This window comes from Heterodontus francisci, chromosome 12 (assembly GCF_036365525.1).
Source record: "Heterodontus francisci isolate sHetFra1 chromosome 12, sHetFra1.hap1, whole genome shotgun sequence".
Taxonomy (NCBI): Eukaryota; Metazoa; Chordata; class Chondrichthyes; order Heterodontiformes; family Heterodontidae; genus Heterodontus; species Heterodontus francisci.
The window spans coordinates 37,879,620-37,900,346 of record NC_090382.1 but is presented as its reverse complement, the minus strand read 5'-3'; the positions used below and the strand labels follow the sequence as shown (position 1 = coordinate 37,900,346).

The following is a 20,727-nucleotide window of genomic DNA, read 5'->3' as shown; positions in this document are numbered from 1 at the left end:
AAAGCCTGTCAATATGTGCAAGGGTCCCCTTACACGACTGGTGTGATCTAGCCATGTCACCACAACATGTTGTTTCTGTCTGAAATGCCAAAAATACTTTGTAAGGAAGAGGAGGGAAGTGAGCAAAAAGAAATCATAGAGACCTATCCCAGTCCAGTGAATGTTCAAATAGTTGATACAGAGAAGCATTGGTTTCTGGGGAAAAGAGTGTTTTGAACTGCCCATTCTTGATCGATGTAAAGGCACAGAGATTAGAAAACTATAATAAAATGTAACTCCCTTTATCCAGGCTTTAAAAAAAATATATTAAGCAAAAGAGCTGCCAGCAGCAGGTTGGTGGGTCCAATGTTGTAAATCTTGCATTGAGAACAGAAACTAAAAAGAATAGAATGAAACATTCCAGAAAACTAGGGAACCACTTCTACAACATGATGCTTTGGTTGACTAAACATAGCACCTAAACTCAAGTCAGTGTAGTGGAATTCTGGACCAGTTGCCTTTATTGCAGATTACAACTGTACATGTTTATGCAATGTAAACATTAATACATCCACTTTCTTCACAGTAGAGCACGGCTACCCGACCCGAACCTGACGGGACCAGACATGTGTGGGGTTGGGGTCGGATCGCACCTCCGGGTCCGGCATTTGGGCTCGAGTCGTGTCTGGCTGGGTCGGACACGCTCTGTAACCACCTCCGGTAAGTGGCTCCATTGTTAATGTACTTTTTGGATTTGAAATGTGGCTTTGTTAATTATTTTAAGCTTGTGCAGATAAGCAACATAGTGAAAAACAGATGGTTGGGTCGGGAAAAAATGGAAGGACTCGGGCCGGGTTTCATTTGCAAACCCGAGCTGGCCTTTACTCCACAGTTTGTTTTAACCAATTGGCGAATGTGACTAAAAACCTTTTGTGTTTACTGTATTTATGCATTTTAATACCATGTAGCTGCTAATCACATTCCTGGCCAACTAAATGAAAAGAAAACAGTAAACACATAATCCTGGGATTAGGACTGCCAGTACCTTTTGAAGATACTCAGTTGTTTGGATATTTTGGTAACAGTCTTAAATGTCAAAGCTCACTTGAAGAAAATACAATTATTAGAACATTTGCCCCTTCAGTAAGCAGACTACGCAGTCGTACTGTTAACATACCACCACCGTACAGAAAACATATAAGCCTGGATTTTGCAGTCAGCAGGAAAGTGATGGCACTTGCCACTGACTTCGAAAAAAGCTGCCCTCAAAGATGTAGTTAGTAAATGCCATGTTTGTGTTTCATATTCACTGGGCACGTTAGCCTGGTGAATTTAACTTGAGGTATGTCGACTGTTAACTTAAACTTTATAAAGGTGTGCTAAAGATGGCAGATGAAGAGAAACAAAAAGGGTTAAAATTAAATGGAAAGAAAGTATTGGTCCCAAAACAGACTGAGAACTTCCACTGTAATATTTTGAGGCTTTATGTGATGTTGAATATTCTGGACTCTGATACTTTGTTGCAGAGACAATTGACAATGAATCTGTCACTGCATGTTTGTCCCATCCCAGACAGGTGATTACAGTGGAACCAACTTGGGGATAAAGTTCAAATGGTCACCTATTGCAGGAACCATCTAACTCATCGTTTATTAGAGATTAGAGTGGTTTCTCAATAGAGGTGGGTCTTTCAGGCAGTTTTTATTGTATTTCCATTCCTGAATCCCTAACCTGTCTTGTACAATTAAGTTAAAATTGATTTTTATTTTTAGGTTATCTAGTTTCAGTTAAGATTCACCAGACATTTCAAGTACATGATCAATTTTTCATTTTTTTTTCTTGTCCCTCCTGCTCTCCTCCAAACTAACTCAATCTATGTGGAGCATGAGGTCAACCATGGCTGTTTCACAACCCACCCTACTTTCTCAGCTTTCCTTAATGAGAAGCACCTGTTTTTTGTTGAATGATCAGGGCTCTACTTGTGTCATGTAGCAATCCCACACAGCAATGAAAAAAGGGGTTTGATTTGATTTAGAGATACAGCACTGAAACAGGCCCCTCGGCCCACCGAGTCTGTGCCGACCATTAACCACCCATTTATACTAATCCTACACTAACCCCATATTCCTACCTGTACCTGTTCCCATCCTCACCTGTTCCTATATTCCCCTACCACCTACCTATGCAAGGGGCAATTTATAATGGGTTCCAACAATGCTAAGTTGCAAAGGAAGTAGGATGAAATAAGGCCATTTTCTCTTTCAAGGTATTCAAACTGTTGACTATTTTTCCCCCCTCGCAATTTTCCACAGGTTTTTAAAATAAGATTCTGCAAATAGTACAGAATGATGGGTTTATCCAGGGATAGCAGTTCCATTGTTACTTTAAATACTTCAAAATGCAACATCTTAAAATGTACTGCCATTTCAGAAATACTGATTTAAAGTCATTTCACTGCTCATTATAAATACTTAACATTGATGCTGTTGCAGCCTCCTTGGGATTCACTGTTAAGTCTGTGGGACTGCAACAGTAGCTCTTGACTCAATTTCTGGAAAAATATAACTGAATAAAATTATGTTTAAAGGTTAATGGTCATACTTGACTGCTCTGCACAGCAGAAGATATCACTATTTCAGTTTTGTGTTATGATGCATATATCCCATGTATAGGAGTGTTAAGTAAAGGCACAGAAGAACAGACAGATCTCCCAGGTTGAAGGGTGAAAGTAGAGGTCTTAGACATAATGCTGTTTTTTCTGCGGTCCTGCTTTGCTGGCCAGATCCTTTGCTTTTTCCGTAGCTGCCAGGGCTGTTTCTTTCGCCTTCTCAGTTGCTTCTTTAGCTGTTTCTCTCAATGTCTTCACAGGTGTTTCACCTGGGGAATGGGAGGGAAGACACAGTCTAGTCAGCTGGGGCATCTCTGCAACTATGTAGACCATTGGGAAACCTGTAGGAAAATTCACTGATCAAATGTTGTAAAATACCAAGCTATTTTAAAACAAAAACAAGAAATGCTGGATTCACTCAGCAGGTCTGGCAGCAACTGTGGAAAGAGAAGCAGAGTTAACGTTTCGGGTCAGTGACCCTTCTTTGGAACCTATTTTAAAAAGCTGGTACAATACCCAGCATTTATTTGTCTTCCAAATGAAGCAAGGGTTTCATCCTCATAATCTCTTCTAAAAATTAAACAGAGCCACAGAGTTATAATTGTCATTTTGGAAAGGAATCCTGATAATGTCTTTAAGTGCTCACAGATTAAGGGTCTCTTTTGCAACCACAAAGACTATTCAAAACAGGAGCATCAGCCTCATGAAGTTGAAAATATGATCTTCAGAAGCCATGGCTAAAACTTTGGCTAAACATGATGTCAAAAGAGAATCACCGTACAAGCATGAATGTTATAAAAGAGATGTCTAAATTTAAGTATCTCTCAGATCCTTTGCTCCTGTGTTTTGTGTTTTGGAATTAATGGTTACAAGCAGTCTGGGAAAAGCACCTATTTGCGTAAAACCATTTTGTTTTGCCATCTTTAACCATTTGTAAGTCACTGGAGCAAAACTTTGCTGAACAGAGATGTTACATTTCAGGATTTTTTTTGACTTTCTACAAAAAGGATTTACTTAAAAGTTAATTTTAAATGTTGGATTTAAAATAAAAGCACACTACCACAAGTTTTAAAAAAGGAGAGCAAAGGTCATTAAAATACTAATAAGTAAGCTTTAAACATTGCTTCCTCAAAGATAATGAAATAATAAGCAACTAATTATCCAGTCTCAGTAATTGCTGTGCACCTCACACCCGTTGTGTTGGCAAGCCTCTGGTTCCTGGTGTTTAGCAGGGTAATTTGGCAGGCCTTCTCTTCTAACTGAGCACCGTGAGAAAAGTATAGAAACACGGAGTCAGTCAGATTTTCACCAGGTTTAAGGGCAAGCTTTATCAAGGCTCAGGCAATGTACCAGGGTAGTTAAGAATTATTGCTTTTAAGTGAAACAAGACAACCCACTAATTTGCTCATTATTTTTGTACTGTTATGAAAACGAACCGTACTGATTGAATTACATGAGTCTGATCATAACTGTTGCACTGTACATTCATTTGCTGTGAAATAAAGCAGATCAACTATTAATATCTGGTCTCTCATTCCGGAATATTTTCCTGGTTTGTCTTCAGAATAGCTGAAGCAGCACATCTCAGGGCACATATGGAAAGCACATTATCCAGTTTGTATAGCAAGGTGGATGCAATGTTACATCCCCTAGGTTATGCTATAGTTTAAATTGATATTCAGCAGTCTGAGTCAACTGTGTTACATAAGACGCATGGAAACAGTTTACAGCAGCAAATAACATCATTCAAAGATGATATCTACAACAGATGCAAATTTGTAACAGAACAGCAGTTTAAAGCAGAAAGAGGAGAATCATTAGTACAAGTATCTCAGTTTATAATATGTGGCAATTCAGATGGACTTAAATTTCCCTTTAAGTGGAATTTTGTCTCAGAAATTAATTACACACTTTGAAACTGGAGTAAACTGTGACAAAGTTGACACAGGGGACAGAAGCAAAATACTGCAGATGCTAGAAGTCTGAAATAAAAACAGAAAATGCTGGAAATACTTCTGATTGTCTGTCATTTTAATTCTTCACCTTCTCCTGCTGACCTCTCTACCTTTGGCCTCCTGCAACGTTCCAATGAAACTCAAAACAAGTTCGAGGAACAGCACCTCATCTTTTGATTAGGCACTCTACAGCCTTCTGGACTCAATGCAGAGTTCAACAATTTCAGATGGGAGCCTCCATCCCCATTGTTTCCTTTTCCTTTGCAGGCTTTGGTTTTACTCATTTTTGCTTTAGGATGGCAGCTGTCTATCATTGTGCCATTCACACCTTCTCCAAACACATCTTTTGTTTCTTTAACTGTCTCATTACCACTCTCTTTGGCCTTGTACCATCAACTTTTGTCATTTAATCTCTCCTGTCTTCTACCTCATCATGGATCTTCCCTTTTGTTCTTTTTCCCCACTCTTCCCCCCCCCCCCCACCCCCCCTTCACTTGTTTAAAACCTATTACATTTCTAACTTCTCCCAGTTCTGATGAAAGGTCATTGACCTGAAACATTAACTGTTTCTTTTTCCACAGATGCTGCCTGACCTGCTAAGTATTTCCAGCATTTTCTGTTCTTTTTTTATTGACACTGGGAGCAATTGGTTTATCACCTTACCGCGAACTATCCATCATTTGTCCTCAAAAGACTCTGAAGATACATAAAAGGGTCAGTTCTCAACAAAGGACACCATGTGGTGGTCCCGTCATCAAAAAAAACATTTTTTAAAAAAAGAACAAGTATATTTCCGATTTCCTCAGTTGAGTTTTACTATAACCATTGGAATGTGTCATGCAACTGACTAAAGAATGCTGAAGTTTCAACTCGCCTACAAGGGGACAAGAGGAAAGGAGACAAGACAGGACATTAGGATTTACGGATACAGAAGATTAGAATGACTGACATGGCAGTCAACAAGGGCAGTAAACATTGCTAACACTCAGGTCAAATGGTGGTGGTTACGTAGGGAAAGGAAGAGGGAGAGAATTACTGGCGGCAGCCAATGTGGCAGGAGGGCAAAGGAATGTCAATAGTGACATAGCAAACCAACAGAAAAATACTGACATGGTAGTCCTTTTTAGGAGGACATAAGGAACATAAGCAGGAATCTTCACATTCACCAAGAGACAAAGCCATTTGACTTCCTAATCCAGCATCAGTTCGAGAAAAGTTCTGGTTGTTAATCTTCAATCAAGTACTCCTCAGGGCATACAGTTGTATAACAGTACTGATCTACCATTAGACTTCAATTCGGTCCAACTAAATACCATTTACATAGATATTCCATGAATTAGACTGTATCTGATTGTGCCTAGCCACAGTTTCTTACATAACCTTCCAATTTGAAACTATTGATTCCAGGTCACCAGTTTCAACAGTACTGATTCCTTAGTATAATTATTTGTGAAACCAGCATTACATTGGTTCAGCTCAGTTTATGATAATAATGAAATAAAGAAATGCGCCTTGATTATACACGTACCTTGCATTCTAGCCAGAACGTACTCAAAACCTTTCATAGTTTTGTTTATGCTGCTCTTAAAGCTGGCAAGGCCGCATTCCTGAAGGAGGCAAAAGAAAAAGAACAATGACACCCTTGTAGAGGACAGATGTATTTCATTCAAATTTGATTATTTTTGGTGGATGCTTTGCAAAGTGATAAACTTCAATTTAAGGAACAGCTTTTGGCGCTTAAACAGCAGCATCAAGTACTTCCAGGGCATGCAAAGACAAGCGAAATAAACAAAATAATGCACAAATTCATACTGCAAACTGAGTGGGAATTAGATTAAGACAGTCAAACATTTTACTTAGGAGCCTTTCAATCTGCAGATAATGCAAAACCAAACATTTGCATTTACAGTTCTTTCAAATCATTTTTTAAAATTATTCATTCATGCAATGTGGACGTCACTGGCCAGGCCAGCATTTATTGCCCATCCCTATTTGCCCTTGAGAAGGTGGTGGTGAGCTGCCTTCTTGAACCGCTGCAGTCCATGTGGGGTAGGTACACCCACAGTGCGGTTAGGAAGGGAGTTCCAGGATTTTGACCCAGCGACAGTGAAGGAACGGCAATATAGTTCCAAGTCAGGATGGTATAAAACTTGGAAGGGAACTTGCAGATGATGGTGTTCCCATGTATTTGCTGCCCTTGTCCTTCTAGTTAGTAGAGGTCGCGGGTTTGGAAGGTGCTGTCTAAGGAGCCTTGGTGCATTGCTGCAGTGTATCTTGTAAATGGTACACTATGCTGCCGCTGTGCGTCGGTGGTGGAGGGTGTGAATGTTTGTAGATGCGGTGCCAATCAAGCGGGCTGCTTTGTCCTGGATGGTGTTGAGCTTCTTGAGTGTTGTTGGAGCTGCACCCATCCAGGCAAGTGGAGAGTATTCCATCACACTCCTGACTTGTGCCTTGTAGATGGTGGACAGGCTTGGGGAGTCAGGAGGTGAGTTACTCGCCTCAGGATTCCTAGCCTTTGATCTGCTCTTGTAGCCACAATATTTATATGGCTACTCCAGTTCAGTTTCTGGTCAATGGTAATCCCGAGGATATTGATAGTGGGGGATTCAGCGATGGTAGTGCCGTTGAATGTCAACGGGAGATGGTTAGATTCTCTCTTGTTGGAGATGGTCATTGCCTGGCACTTGTGTGGCGCAAATGTTACTTGCCACTTATCAGCCCAAGTCTGGATATTGTCCAGTCTTGCTGCATTTCTACATGGACTGCTTCAGTATCTGAGGAGTCACGAATGGTGCTGAACATTGTGCAATCATCAGCGAACATCCCCAGTTCTGACCTTATGATTGAAGGAAGGTCATTGATGAAGCAGCTGAAGATGGTTGGGTCTGGGAGACTACCCTGAGGAACTCCTGCAGTGATGTCCTGGAGCTCAGGTGATTGACCTCCAACAACCACAACCATCTTCCATTGTGCTAGGTATGACTCCAGCCAGCGGAGGGTTTTCCCCCTGATTCCCATTGACTTCAGTTTTGCTAGGGCTCCTTGATGCCATACTTGGTCAAATGCTGCCTTGATGTCAAGGGCACTCTCACCTCACCTCGAGTTCAGCTTGAACGAAGGCTGTAATAAGGTCAGGAGCTGAGTGGCCCTGACGGAACCCAAACTGAGCGTCACTGAGCAGGTTATTGCTAAGCAAGTGCCGCTTGAAGGCACTGTTGATGATACCTTCCATCACTTTACTGATGATTGAGAGTAGGCTGATGGGGCGGTAATTGGCGCAGTTGGACTTGTCCTGCTTTTTGTGTACAGGACATACCTGGGCAATTTTCTACATTGCAGGGTAGATGCCAGTGTTGTAGCTGTACTGGAACAGCTTGGCTCGGGGCGCGGCAAGTTATGGAGCACAGGTCTTCAGTACTATTGCCGGAATATTGTCAGGGCCCATAGCTTTTGCAGTATCCAGTGCCTTCAGTCGTTTCTTGATATCACTCGGAGTGAATCGAATTGGCTGAAGTCTGGCATCTGTGATGCTGGGAACTTCAGGAGGAGGCCGAGATGGATCATCAACTTGGCACTTCTGCTGAAGATTGTTGCAAATGCTTCAGCCTTATCTTTCGCACTGATGTGCTGGGCTCCCCCATCATTGAGGATTTGTGGAGCCACCTCCTCCAGTTAGTTGTTTAATTGTCCACCACCATTCACGGCTGGATGTGGCAGGACTGCAGAGCTTATATCTGATCCGTTGGTTATGGGATCGCTTAGCTCTGTCTATCGCATGCTGCTTACGCAGTTTAGCATGCAAGTAGTCCTGGGTTGTCGCTTCACCAGGTTGACACCTCATTTTGAGGTATGCCTGGTGCTGTTCCTGGCATGCCCTCCTGCACTCTTCATTGAACCAGGGTTGGTCTCCTGGCTTGATGGTAATGGTAGAGTGGGGGATATGCTGGGCCATGAAGTTACAGATTGTGGTTGAGTACAATTCTTCTGCTGCTGCCGATGGCCCACAGCGCCTCATGGATGCCCAGTTTTGCATTGCTAGATCTGTTCGAAATCTATCCCATTTAGCACGGTGATAGTGCCACACAACACGATGGACGGTATCCTCAATGTGAAGGCGGGACTTCATCTCCACAAGGACTGTGCGGTGGTCACTCCTACCAATACTGTCATGGACAGAAGCATCTGCGGCAGGCAGATTGGTGAGGACGAGGTCAAGTATGTTTTTCCCTCTTGTTGGTTCCCCCACCACCTGCCGCAGACCCAGTCTAGCAGCTCTGTCCTTTAGGACTCGGCAGCTCGGTCAGTAGTGGTGCTACCGAGCCACTCTTGGTGATGGACATTGAAGTCCCCCACCCAGAGTACATTTTGTGCCCTTGCCACCCTCAGTGCTTCTTCCAAGTGGTGTTCAACATGGAGGAGTACTGAGTCATCAGCTGAGGGAGGGCAGTAGATGGTAATCAGTAGGAGGTTACCTTGCCCATGTTTGACCTGATGCCATGAGACTTCATGGGGTCCGGAGTCGATGTTGAGGAGTCCCAGGGCAACTCCCTCCCGAATGTATACCACTGTGCCACCACCTCTGGTGGGTCTGTCCTGTCGGTGAGACAGGACACACCCAGGGATAGTGATTGCAGTGTCTGGGACATTGTCATTAAGGTATGATTCCGTGAGTATGACTATGTCAGGCTGTTGTTTCATTAGTCTGTGGGACAGCTCTCCCAACTTTGGCACAAGCCCTAAGTCGATGCCGGGTGGTCCGTCCGGTTTCATTCATTTTTATTGACTTTGTAGCGGTTAGGTACAACTGAGTGGCTTGCTAGCCCATTTCAGAGGGCATATAAGAGTTAACCACATTGCTGTGGGTCAGGAGTCACATGTAGGCCAGACCAGGTAAGGACAGCAGATTTCCTTCCCTAAAGGACATTAGTGAACCAGATAGGTTTTTACAACAATCGACAATGGTTTCATGGCCATCATTAGACTAGTTTTTAATTCCAGATTTATTAAATTCAAATTCCACCTTCTTCTGTGGTGGGATTCGAACCAATGTCCCCAGAGAAATACCCTGGGTCTCTGGGTTACTAGTCCAGCGATAATACCACTACGCCACCGCCTACATTCACAACTGATGAAGTGCAAAGACAGTTGGTATGCAAATGAAATATCATACGTGTGATTCTTGAGCAAAGAACAATGCCACAGGAAGGCCTGCAGTTTAATTCATTTTCAACTCACAATAAGGCAAGCAGAAACAAAATCATTTTTGAGAAAGAAATGAAAAGTGAAAACTCTACACCAACCTGAATGGCTAGAGAGAGGCCGTACAAGTTTGAAGAAATCCAGACCTCACGTTTGATTTGAGTCCAGTTTTTATTTTCAGGATGTATTCCATATACACACCACTCCTGTACTACCTGATACAAGATAAACAAATATACATAGACATTAGTGGCAGAGGAATTTTACAACACTCATCTCTCATCTGGAAAAATATCTTTGGTCTCTTTCCACTTGCACTATGTAATAGACATCAATAAATGCAAGTCAGATTGTACCAAAGCTGACATTATGTTACGAATTTAGGTAAAACAAATGGACAAATGACCCAATAGCATCTTAGTCTTCTTTTGAAGAGCAGGCTGAGGGGCCAAATGACCTTTCCCTCATTTCACGTGTTCTTAAATTTTCATGTCGTCATACATAGAATTACACAGAAATTAAACACGGAAATAGGCAATTTGTCCTATTCAGTCAATGTTGGTGTTTCTCCTCCACTTGAGCAGTAGTCCAAATTGCAGGTGCCTGCCCTGTTCCGATATGCCTGTCTGCCTTTCTTTCAACCACCCATTTAATCTATTCCTAAATGTTGACAGGGGCTCTGTCTCAATCACTAAATCCAGAAGTGCATCCCACAGCTTCACAACCCTCTATGCTCTGACCAATATCTTTTCCAATTAATCTTAGATCCATGTCCTCTCAATCTAGACCCTTCAATTACTGGAGAGAGTCCCTTTCTATAAACCCTGTCTCACGCGATAAGAACACAAAAAATAATAGCTGGAGTGGGCCATATGACCCCTCGAGCCTGCTCCACCATTCAATAAGATCACGGTTGATCTGAGCTTGGCCTCAACTCCACTTTCCTGCCTGTCCACCATAACACTCGACTCCCCTATAGTTCAAAAACCTGTCTATGTCAGCCTTGAATATATTCAATGACACAGCTGTCTGGGGTAGAGAATTCCAAGGATTCATAACCCTCTAGAGAAGAAATTCCTCCTCACCTCTGTCTTAAATGGGCAAACCCTCATTCTGAAATTATGCCCCTTATTTCTAGGTCCCCCCATGAGGGGAAACATCCTTTCAGCATCTACCATGTCAAGCCTCCTCAGAAACTTGTATGTTTCAATAAATCATCTCTAATTCTCCTAAATTTAAATGAGTATAGCCCTAACCTGCTCAACCTTTCCTCATAAGACAATACCTTCAACCGAGGAATCAATCTAGTTAACATTCTTTGAACTGCCTCAATTGCAAGTATATCCCTCCTTGAATAAGGAGACCAAAACTATACACAGTATAGGTGTGGTCTCCACTTTTATACTCCGTTCCCCTTGCAATAAAGGCTAACAATCCATTTGCCTTCCTAATTACTTCCTGTACCTGCATACTAAGTTTGTGTTTCATGTAAGAGGACACCTAGATCCCTCTGTACTGCAGCATTCTGTAATCTCTATTTAAATATTTTGCTTGCCTATTCTTCCTACCAAAGTGGATAACCTCAAATTTTCCACATTATATTCTATTTGCCAAATTTTTGGCTACTCACAACCTATCTACATCCCTTTGCAAACATATCTTTATATTGTCAGCAAATTTGGCTACAATACACTTGGTCCCTTCATCCAAGTCATTAACATAGATTGTAAATAGTTGAAACCCCAGCACTGATCCCTGTGGAACCGCAGTAGCTAACAGTTTGCCAACCTGAAAATAACCCATTTATCTTGACTCTCAGCTTTCTGTTAGGTAGCCCAGCCCTCAATCCATGCCAATATATTACCCCCAACACCATGGACTCTTATTTTGTGCAGTATCCTTTTTTGTGGGAACTTATCGAATGCCTTTTGGAAATCCAAATACACTAAATCTACTGGTTCCCCTTTATCGACCATGCTCATTACATTCTGAAAGAACTTTATTAAATTTGTCAAACATAATTTCCCTTTCATAAAACCATGTTGACTCTGCTTGATTACATTTTCTAAATGTCCTGCTACTACTTTTCCTTAGAATGGATTCCAAGATTTTTCGAATGACAGATGTTAGGCTAACAGGCCTATAGTTTCCTGCTTTCCATCTCCTTCCTTTCTTGAATGGGGCATTATATTAGCCGTTTTCCAACATGCTGGGATCTTTCCAGAACCTAGGGAATTCTGGGAGATTACAACCAATGCATCCAATATCTTTTAATCACTTCTTTGAAGACCCTTGGATGCAGGCAATTAGGCCTAGGGGAGATATCATCCTTTAGTCACCTAAGTTTACCTCGTAATTTTTCTCTAGTAATTGTTTTTCAGTTCCTCCCTCCCTTTTGCCCCCTGATTTTCTACTATTATTGGGATGCTTTTCATATCTTCTACCGTGAAGACGGATACAAAATATTTGTTCAAAGTCTCTGCCATTTCCTTGTTTCCCACTATTAATTCCCCAGTCTCATCCTCTAAGGGAGCAACATCTTTTAGAGATACAAGCACTGAAACAGGCCCTTCGGCCCACCGAGTCTGTGCCGACCATCAACCACCCATTTATACTAATCCTACACTAATCCCATATTCCTATCACATCCCCACCTGTCCCTATATATTTCCCTACCACCTACCTATACTAGGGGCAATTTATAATGGCCAATTAACCTATCAACCTGCACGTCTTTGGCATGTGGGAGGAAACCGGAGCACCCGGAGGAAACCCACGCAGACACAGGGAGAACTTGCAAACTCCGCACAGGCAGTACCCAGAATCGAACCCGGGTCCCTGGAGCTGTGAGGCTGCGGTGCTAACCACTGCGCCGCCCCTAACTACTTTAGCTACTTTCTTCCTTTTTTATATACTTGTACAAGCTGTTACTGTCTGTTTTTATACTTCTTGCTACATTACTCTCAATTTATTTTCTCCCTCAGCTTTTTAAGTCATCCTTGCTGGGTTCTTAAAATTTTCCTAATCTTTTGGCCTACCACTAATCTTCACAATATTGTATGTCTTTTCTTTCAATTTGATACAATCCTTAACTTCCTTAGTTAGCCACAGATGGTTTATCCTTCTCGTTGACTCTTTCGCTCTCAATGAAATACAGCTCCTTAAATGTCTGCCATTGCTTATTTACCATCTTGCCTTTTAATCTATTTTTCCCAATCAAACTCTGTCTTCATCCCTTTGTAACTGCCTTTATTTAAGTTTATACACTAGTTTCAGACCCAGGTTTCTCAACCTCAAACTGAATGTGAAATTTAATCATGTTATGTTCACTCCTCCCTAGAGGATCCTTTACTACAAGACAATTAATTAATCTTGTCTCATTACACATTACCAGATCTAAAATAGCCTCTTCCCTGGCTGGCTGCACAATGTATCGTTCGAAGAAACTGCCCCAAATACACTTTATGAACTCGTCCAAAAGGCTACCTTTGCCAGTTTGGTCTGTCCAATCTTATAAGATTAAAGTTGCCCTTGCTATTGCAGTACCTTTCTTACAAGCTCCATTATTTCTTGATTTATACTCTGTTCTTCAGGTGTAGCTACTGTTAGGAGGCCTATAGACTATTCTCACCAGTGACTTCATTCCTTTGCTATTTCTTATCCACACCCAAACTGATTCTACATTTTGATCTTCCAAGCTAAAATTATTTCTCACTACATTAAAGGCTTTGTTATCCTGAGAGTGCCAGATAATCAAAAATTCTGGTTAATCAAGAGTTGTACTTATCAAGGCATGTGGATATCGGACAATCTGTTCCATTCCAGAGTTATCGCCAGAAAACCAAAGTATACCCAGGGCCCAGCATTGGGAAAGCCAATTTTTAACTTTCCCTTAATCCTTCAGGGTCAGTGCACCAATATACCTGTATTATGCGTGCCAGCCTTTCCAACGAGCATCGCTAACTAATGCCGAGAACAATCGATGACACTCGGGAAAACTCAGCCTGGGACAGCTTTGGCACATTTTGGAAATTCCAGATAATAGAGCTTGCCTGATCTCATCCTTTAACAAAGGAGATACCCCACCTCCTTGTCCTTTCTACCTGTCCTTCAGAAATGTTAAGTATCCCCGTATATTCAGTTCCCAGCTTTGATCACCTTCAACCACATCTCTGTTATAGCTCAGACCACATCCATTTATTTTTATTTGTGCCATCAATGCATCGATTTTATTATGAATGCTGCATGCAGATGTCTTTTTACCATTTTTCCATACTCTGACCCCATTTGCTGGTGCACTCTTATGTTTGTACGTTCTGCCCTTCTTGTTACACTCTGGTTATCATTACCCATATTGCCTTCCTACATCGTTGCCTTGTCCTTTCTCTTTAACTTTCTAAATTTCCCCTCACTTGAATCCTTCCCCCCACCTCTCAAATTATCCTATAATTTCCTCCATTCTAACAAAAGGAGCCCCAATTTTTCAAGTGTTTCTTGGTATTTCTTTTCTCAAAGCATCCTAGTGAATCTGTGCTGCATCCTTTCTATTGTCTCAACATCCTTCCTGTAACAGAGAAACACAAAAATGCACAGTATTCCAACTATGATCTAACTAATTTTACAAACGTTTTCCATTTTCTTGTATATCTCTCACCATAAAACCCAGTATTCGATTAGCTTTATAGAATAAAAGGAATTTGCACTATTATAGCTTTTTTCACAACTATAGGAAATCTCACTGTACTTTACAGCCAATTAAGAACCTTAAGTCTAGCAACTATTGTAATGTAGGGAAACAGCAACCAACTTGCACAATACAAGATTCCACAAACAGCAAGGAGATAAATGACCAGAACATCTGTTAAGTGTTGTTTGAGGGATAAGTGTTGGCTCGAACACCAGAACTCCCTTACTCTTCTTCGAATAGTGCCACAGGAACTGCTACATCCACTCGAGAGGGCAAATAGGGTCTTGCACTGAATTGTTAGCTGAGATTTATGCTCGAGTCTCTGGCGTGGGGCTTGAACCCACAAACTTTTGACTCAGGCAAAACTGCTAGTACTGGGCCACATGACCATACCTATTTGTGAACATTAATCCCCAAATACCTTGGCTCTTCCATCCCACTTAAACTTTTCTTAGTCAAAGTATAATTATTACCGTCATCATTGAAATGTACATGCATTTACTGACACTGAATTTCAATTGCTACTTGTTTGCCCATTTCACTATCTGATCAACATCTGCTTGGTTTCTTTTGGTCTTCTGATTTACTATCCCTCTTACTTTAGTATTGTCTGCAAATTTGAATATGTTACAAACACCAAGATATGCAGTCTCCCCCTAGCCCGAGTCAGATTACTGCTGTTCTGTACCTAACAGGCAGCTATAAAAAATGAAACAAGTTATAAAACAAAAAGGAAAGGAGGGAGGTGGGGTGGCAGTACTGATTAGGGAAGACAATGTAGTGTTGGAAAGGAAGGATGTCCTGGAGTGGGCAAGGACTGAATCATTTGGTTAGAATTAAGAAGCAAAAAGGCCATGACCATGCTACTGGGGGTATTCTATAGGCCTCCAAATAGTGAGATAGAGAGGAGCAAATCTACAGGGAAATCACAGGGATGTGCAGGAACTATAGTGTGGTGATATTGGGGGACTTTAATTACCCAAATATTGATTGGGATAATTCTAGAGCAAAGGGTAAGGAGGGGGAGGAATTTCTGAAATGTGTTCATAACTTCCTTGATCAATATGTTCTCAGCCCAACTAGAAAGGAGGCTTTGCTGGATTTGGTGCTAGGAAATGAGGTGGGCCAAGTGTCTGTCAAGAAGAACTTAGGTAAGAGAGATCAATGCATCATAAGGTTTAGACTAGTAATGCAGAAAAGCATGGAACAAAATAAGGTAGACCGTCTAGATTGGAAGGGGGCTAATTTCAACACGATGAGAAGAAATCTATCTGGGGCAAATTGGAACCAAACTGACAGGAAGAGCTGTATCGGAACAATGGGTTATCTTTAAAGGAAGAGATGCTTCAGGTACAGGCTAGGTACATTCCAACAAGGGCGAAAGGTAAAGGAACCAAAAACAGGGCTCCTTGGATGACAAGGGAGATAGAAATTACACTGAAACAATAAGAGAGGGTGTATGATGCATGTCAGGTGAATTCTTCAAGTGAGAACTAGGCCCAATACAATAACTTGAGGAGGGAGGTGAAGAGGAAAATAAGACTGGCAAAGAGAGAATGTAAAAATAGAATGGCAGTCAACATAAAAGGGAACCCAAAATCTTCTACCGGCATGTAAATAGTAAGTAGGTAGTAAGAGGAGGAGTGGGGCCTATTCAGGACAAAGACAGTAATATCTGCTTAGAGGCGCAGGGCAGGGCTACTATACTTAATGAGTACTTTGTAGTGTTTACTAAGGAAGTGGAATCTGACAAAATATCGGTAGAAGCAGAGAGAGTGTAGAGGCAACGGATAGGGTAAAAATTGAGGTAGTTGGGGGTGGGGAGGTGGGGGGTAGTACTAAAACGGCTGGCTATGCTTAGGTAGATAAGTTACATGGTCCGGTCAGCTCGTATCCCATGTTGCTAAAGTAGGTGCAGGGCCTGCCACAATCTGCCAATTTTCCCCGGATACGAGGGAGGTGCCAGAGGATTGTGAGTGGCAAATGTAACATCCTTATTCAAAAAAGGGTGTAAGGACAGTCCTGGCAACTACAGGCCAGTTAGTTTATCAATGGTGGGTAAAGTTTTAGAAACAATAATTAGGGACAAAATCAACTGACACTTGGGAGAGGTGATGAATCTAATTGAATTGTTTGATGAAGTAACAGAGAAGGTTGATGAAGGGAATACAGAGGATTTATATGGATTTTAAGAAAGCGTCCGATAAATTACCACAAAAAAGGCTGGTTAACAGAACTGAGGCTCATGGAATAGGAGGGCCAGTGTCCAACTGGATAAAAAAATTGCTTACGGATAGAATCTCAAAATTTTCTGACGACATCCAACTTGGAGGTGTGGCAGTGAGGACGATATGAACCACCTGCAACAGGGCATAGATTGGCTGGCAGGTGGAATTTCATACAGAGAAGTGTGAGTGGATGCATTTTGGCAGAAGGAATATACTTAATGGCACAGTTCTAAAGAGTGTGCACAAACAGAGGTAACTGGGGGTGCATGTGCATTGATCTTTGAAGGTGGCTGGACATGTCGAGAGAGCGGTTAGCAAAACATATGGGATCTTGGGCTTCATAAATAGAGAAATTGAGCACAACAGCAGGGAAGTTATGCTGAACCTTTATAAAACTCTTGTTAGGCCCCAACTGGAGTATAGTGCCCAGTTCTGGTCACCACATTTAGGAAGGAGGTGAGGGTCCTTGGAAGGGTGCAGAGGAGACTTACCAGAATGATTCTAGAGATGGAGGACTTTAGTTACAGAGCCAGGTTGGAAAAGCTGGGTTTGCCCTCCTTAGAACAAAGGAGATTGTAGGGAGATTTAACAGAAGTGTACAAGATTATAGCAGGCTTAGATAAGTTAGACAAGGAAAACTAAATGGTACAAGGACTAGGGGACACTCTTAGGCAAGAGATGCAGGGGAATACGAGGAAGAACTTTTTTTTTATGCAGCAGGTGGTAATGACCTGGAACTCTGTGTTGAGCTGGCATGGACTGATGGGCTGAATAGCCTCCTTCTATGCCATAAATAACTCTACGAGAGCCTGGAACAGACTAAACAAAGAGACATAAATGACTAGGGAATCACTAGAGTTATAGAACAGGAGTGTAAAAAGATGGTTCAAAACAAAGCGAGAGGAATTGCTCTAAAAAGTAGTTAAACTGTCTGTGCAGCAATGCAGTGTCTGTAAAAAAAAAGAGGGGAACTGCAGGCAATAATAAATTGTGAGGAACCAGATACCGTTGGGATAGTGACTGAGAAACAACTACAGAAAAATCAGGACTGGGAATTAAACACAGCAGAGTATAGCATTTAGAAAAGATAGAGTGGGGAAAGGGGGGTAGTGGAGTACCTGTAGTTGGAGATAACAGAATGGCAGTTGAGAAAAGTAATGCAGCCATCAAGAAAGAAAGAAATAGAATCCACGTGGATAGAAAGGTGATAAAAAATGATCACTGACAATAATAGGGGCAGTCTACAGATCATCTAATAATGGAAGGCAGATGAAGGAAGAAATATGCAAATTGGGCAAATTTGTTTAAAAAACTAGAATAATCATAGGGGATTTCAACTATCTCAAAATTAATTGGCCAGAAGAGGTCAGTAATGGGGATGAGGGAACTGAGTCCCAACAAGGGAGGATCTGCTACTGGATCTGGGGAATGAATCATAACAGATATGAAAAGTAAAATTAAGGGAATAGCTAGGCAGTCATGACCATAACCTAATGCAGTTTAGGATAATAACGGAGAAGGACATAAGCATGATAAGGACCAGGGCAATAGATTAAAGAAAAGCTGACTGAGGGTCTGAGAACAGAACTTAGAAAAATAAAGTGGAAAACAATATTGGTAAACAAAGATTCAGAACAGGGGCATCTGTTCATTTCTCCTGTAGCTGGCGAAGGGAGAACAGCATGTCAATGGTGGATCTCTCTGCTCGAAAGCCACACTGTGCCTCAGGGTAGACAAGCTCAGCCAGCTTCTGGAGTCTGTTTAAAAATGACTCGAGAGAAGACTTTCCCCACTATGCTGAGCCTCTACGTTGCTTTCATATATCTCACCAAAGCCTTTGCCCTCGTCAGCAGACGTGGTCTCTTCAGACTACCAGCAAAGATTGGATGTCCACCAAAGCTAAGTATCATCACCTTATTCCATGACAATATGAAAGGCACAATTCAGCATAGCGGTGCCTCATCAGACCTCTTTCCTATCCTGAGTGGCGTGAAACAGGGCTGTGTTCTCGCACCTACACTATTTGGGATCTTCTTCTCCCTGCTGCTCTCACATGCGTTCAGGTCTTAAGAAGGAATTTTCCTCTACACAAGATCAGATGGCAGGATGTTCAACTTTGCCTGTCTAAGAGCGAAGACCAAAGTACGGATGGTCCTCATCAAGGAACTCCTCTTTGCTGACGATACTGCATTAACATCCCACACAGAAGAGTGTCTGCAGAGACTCATCGACAGGATTGCGGCTGCCTGCAACGAATTTGGCCTAACCATCAGCCTCAAGAAAACGAACATCATGGGGCAGGACGTCAGAAATGCTCCATCCATCAATATCGGAGACCACGCTCTGGAAGTGGGTCAAGAGTTCAACTACCTAGGCTCAACTATCACCAGTAACCTGTCTCTAGATGCAGAAATCAACAAGCGCATGGGAAAGGTGTCTGCTGCTATGTCCAGACTGGCCAAGAGAGTGTGGGAAAATGGCACACTGACATGGAACACAAAAGTCCGAGTGTATCAAACCTGTGTCCTCAGTACCTTGCTCTACGGTAGCGAGGCCTGGACAAAGTATGTCAGCCAAGAGCGACATCTCAATTCATTCCATTTTCACTGTCTCCAGAGAATCCTTGGCATCAGGTGGCAGGACCGTATTTCCAATGCAGAAGTCCTTGAGGCCGCCAACATCCCCAGCATATACACCCTACTGAGCCAGCGGCGCTTGAGATGGCTTGGCCACGTGATCCGCATGGAAAATGGCAGGATCCCCAAAGATGCATTGTACAGTGAGCTCGTCACTGGTATCAGACCCACCGGCCGCCCATGTCTCTGCTTTAAAGACATCTGCAAACATGACATGAAGTCCTGTGACAATGACCACACGTCGTGGGAGTCAGTTGCCAGTGATCGCCAGAGCTGGCGGACAGCCATAAAGGCGGGGCTAAACAGTGGCGAATCGAAGAGACTTAGCTGTTGACAGGAAAAAAGACAGAAGTGCAAGGAAAGAGCCAACTGTGTAACAGCCCCAACAACCAATTTTATCTGCAGTGCCTATGGAAGAGTCTGTCACTCTAGAATTGGCCTTTATAGCCACTCCAGGTGCTGCTTCACAAACCACTGACCATTGCTAGGCGCTTACCCATTGTCTCTCGTGACAAGGAGGCCAAAGATGATTTAGAACAGCAATGGAAAACATTTAAAATGGTGCTCAACAGTGCCAGGAAAAATACATTCGGCTGAAAAACAAACTAAAGAGTAGGGCCCTACCAAATTCACAGTCAAATTTTACCAATTTCACAGTCACAGCATTTTAAAAATTGCGAATTTCACGATTTCACATATTTAAATCGAGAATTTCACAGTGTCACAACAAATCATGAAAATGATTTATTTAAAACAAAAAAGACGAGATTTTTGGTTTCAAATAGCATTTCTCATATACTGAAGAACTATTGTAAAACGCTGACTAACAGGTCACATTATTTACTCACTGTAATTAGTGGTTGGATGTGAGCATGGAGAAACCTGCAACTGTTTCTTTCTTCAATACCTGTCTCTGTGAAGACCTATCTGCGTTTAGATACAGCTCTCTCCGCATCCAAAGTTTGTTGAATTGTTGGACTGTGCCATGCTAGCCTTGCAAGGTGGGGGATACTGCATTCCACAGAGCTCCAAAACTGCAGCACAGGCAAAGTACAATTTGCTTCTTTTGCAATGCTTTTCTAAGCAGGAATCTCCAGCCTACATTTCTTGTCAAAGCCTGGAATCGCAAATTTGTGCAGGGGCAAAGATACACACAGCTTTCAGGAATGCCACAGATGTTTCTTGAAACCTCTGAGCTGCTTTTCCTTCACCGCTTGACTCTTCCCCGCAGCTGTAATATTGTTTGAGTTTCTTGCCATCCAAGAAAATACCTGTTCAGTGCAGGCATTTAATTCAGCATCGGAATGTTATTCGTTTGAGCGTGTTTCAGCCTAGAACAATATATCCATTACTTTATTGTAAGCTTTGTGAATTTTGACATGTCGAGATTCAAACCGTGATTAAATCCATCAGTCGTGTAGCTTTCTTGGCA

General features: G+C 42.1%; 1 protein-coding gene across 3 annotated transcripts in view; it reads right to left on the bottom strand.

Moving 5' to 3' along the window:
* Positions 1-468: 468 nt before the first annotated feature.
* Positions 469-20,727, bottom strand: part of LOC137375828 (PRELI domain-containing protein 1, mitochondrial-like) — a 42,565-nt gene continuing 22,306 nt past the window's right edge. For all 3 annotated transcript variants that reach the window (XM_068043344.1, XM_068043342.1, XM_068043343.1), the window contains exons 4-6: positions 9,846-9,959; positions 6,071-6,149; positions 469-2,856 (exon numbers count right to left, since the gene is read on the bottom strand). In XM_068043344.1, coding sequence (XP_067899445.1) covers positions 2,717-2,856; positions 6,071-6,149; positions 9,846-9,959 — 333 coding nt within the window. In that variant the 3' untranslated portion in view covers positions 469-2,716. The remainder of the gene's footprint in view (positions 2,857-6,070; positions 6,150-9,845; positions 9,960-20,727) is intronic.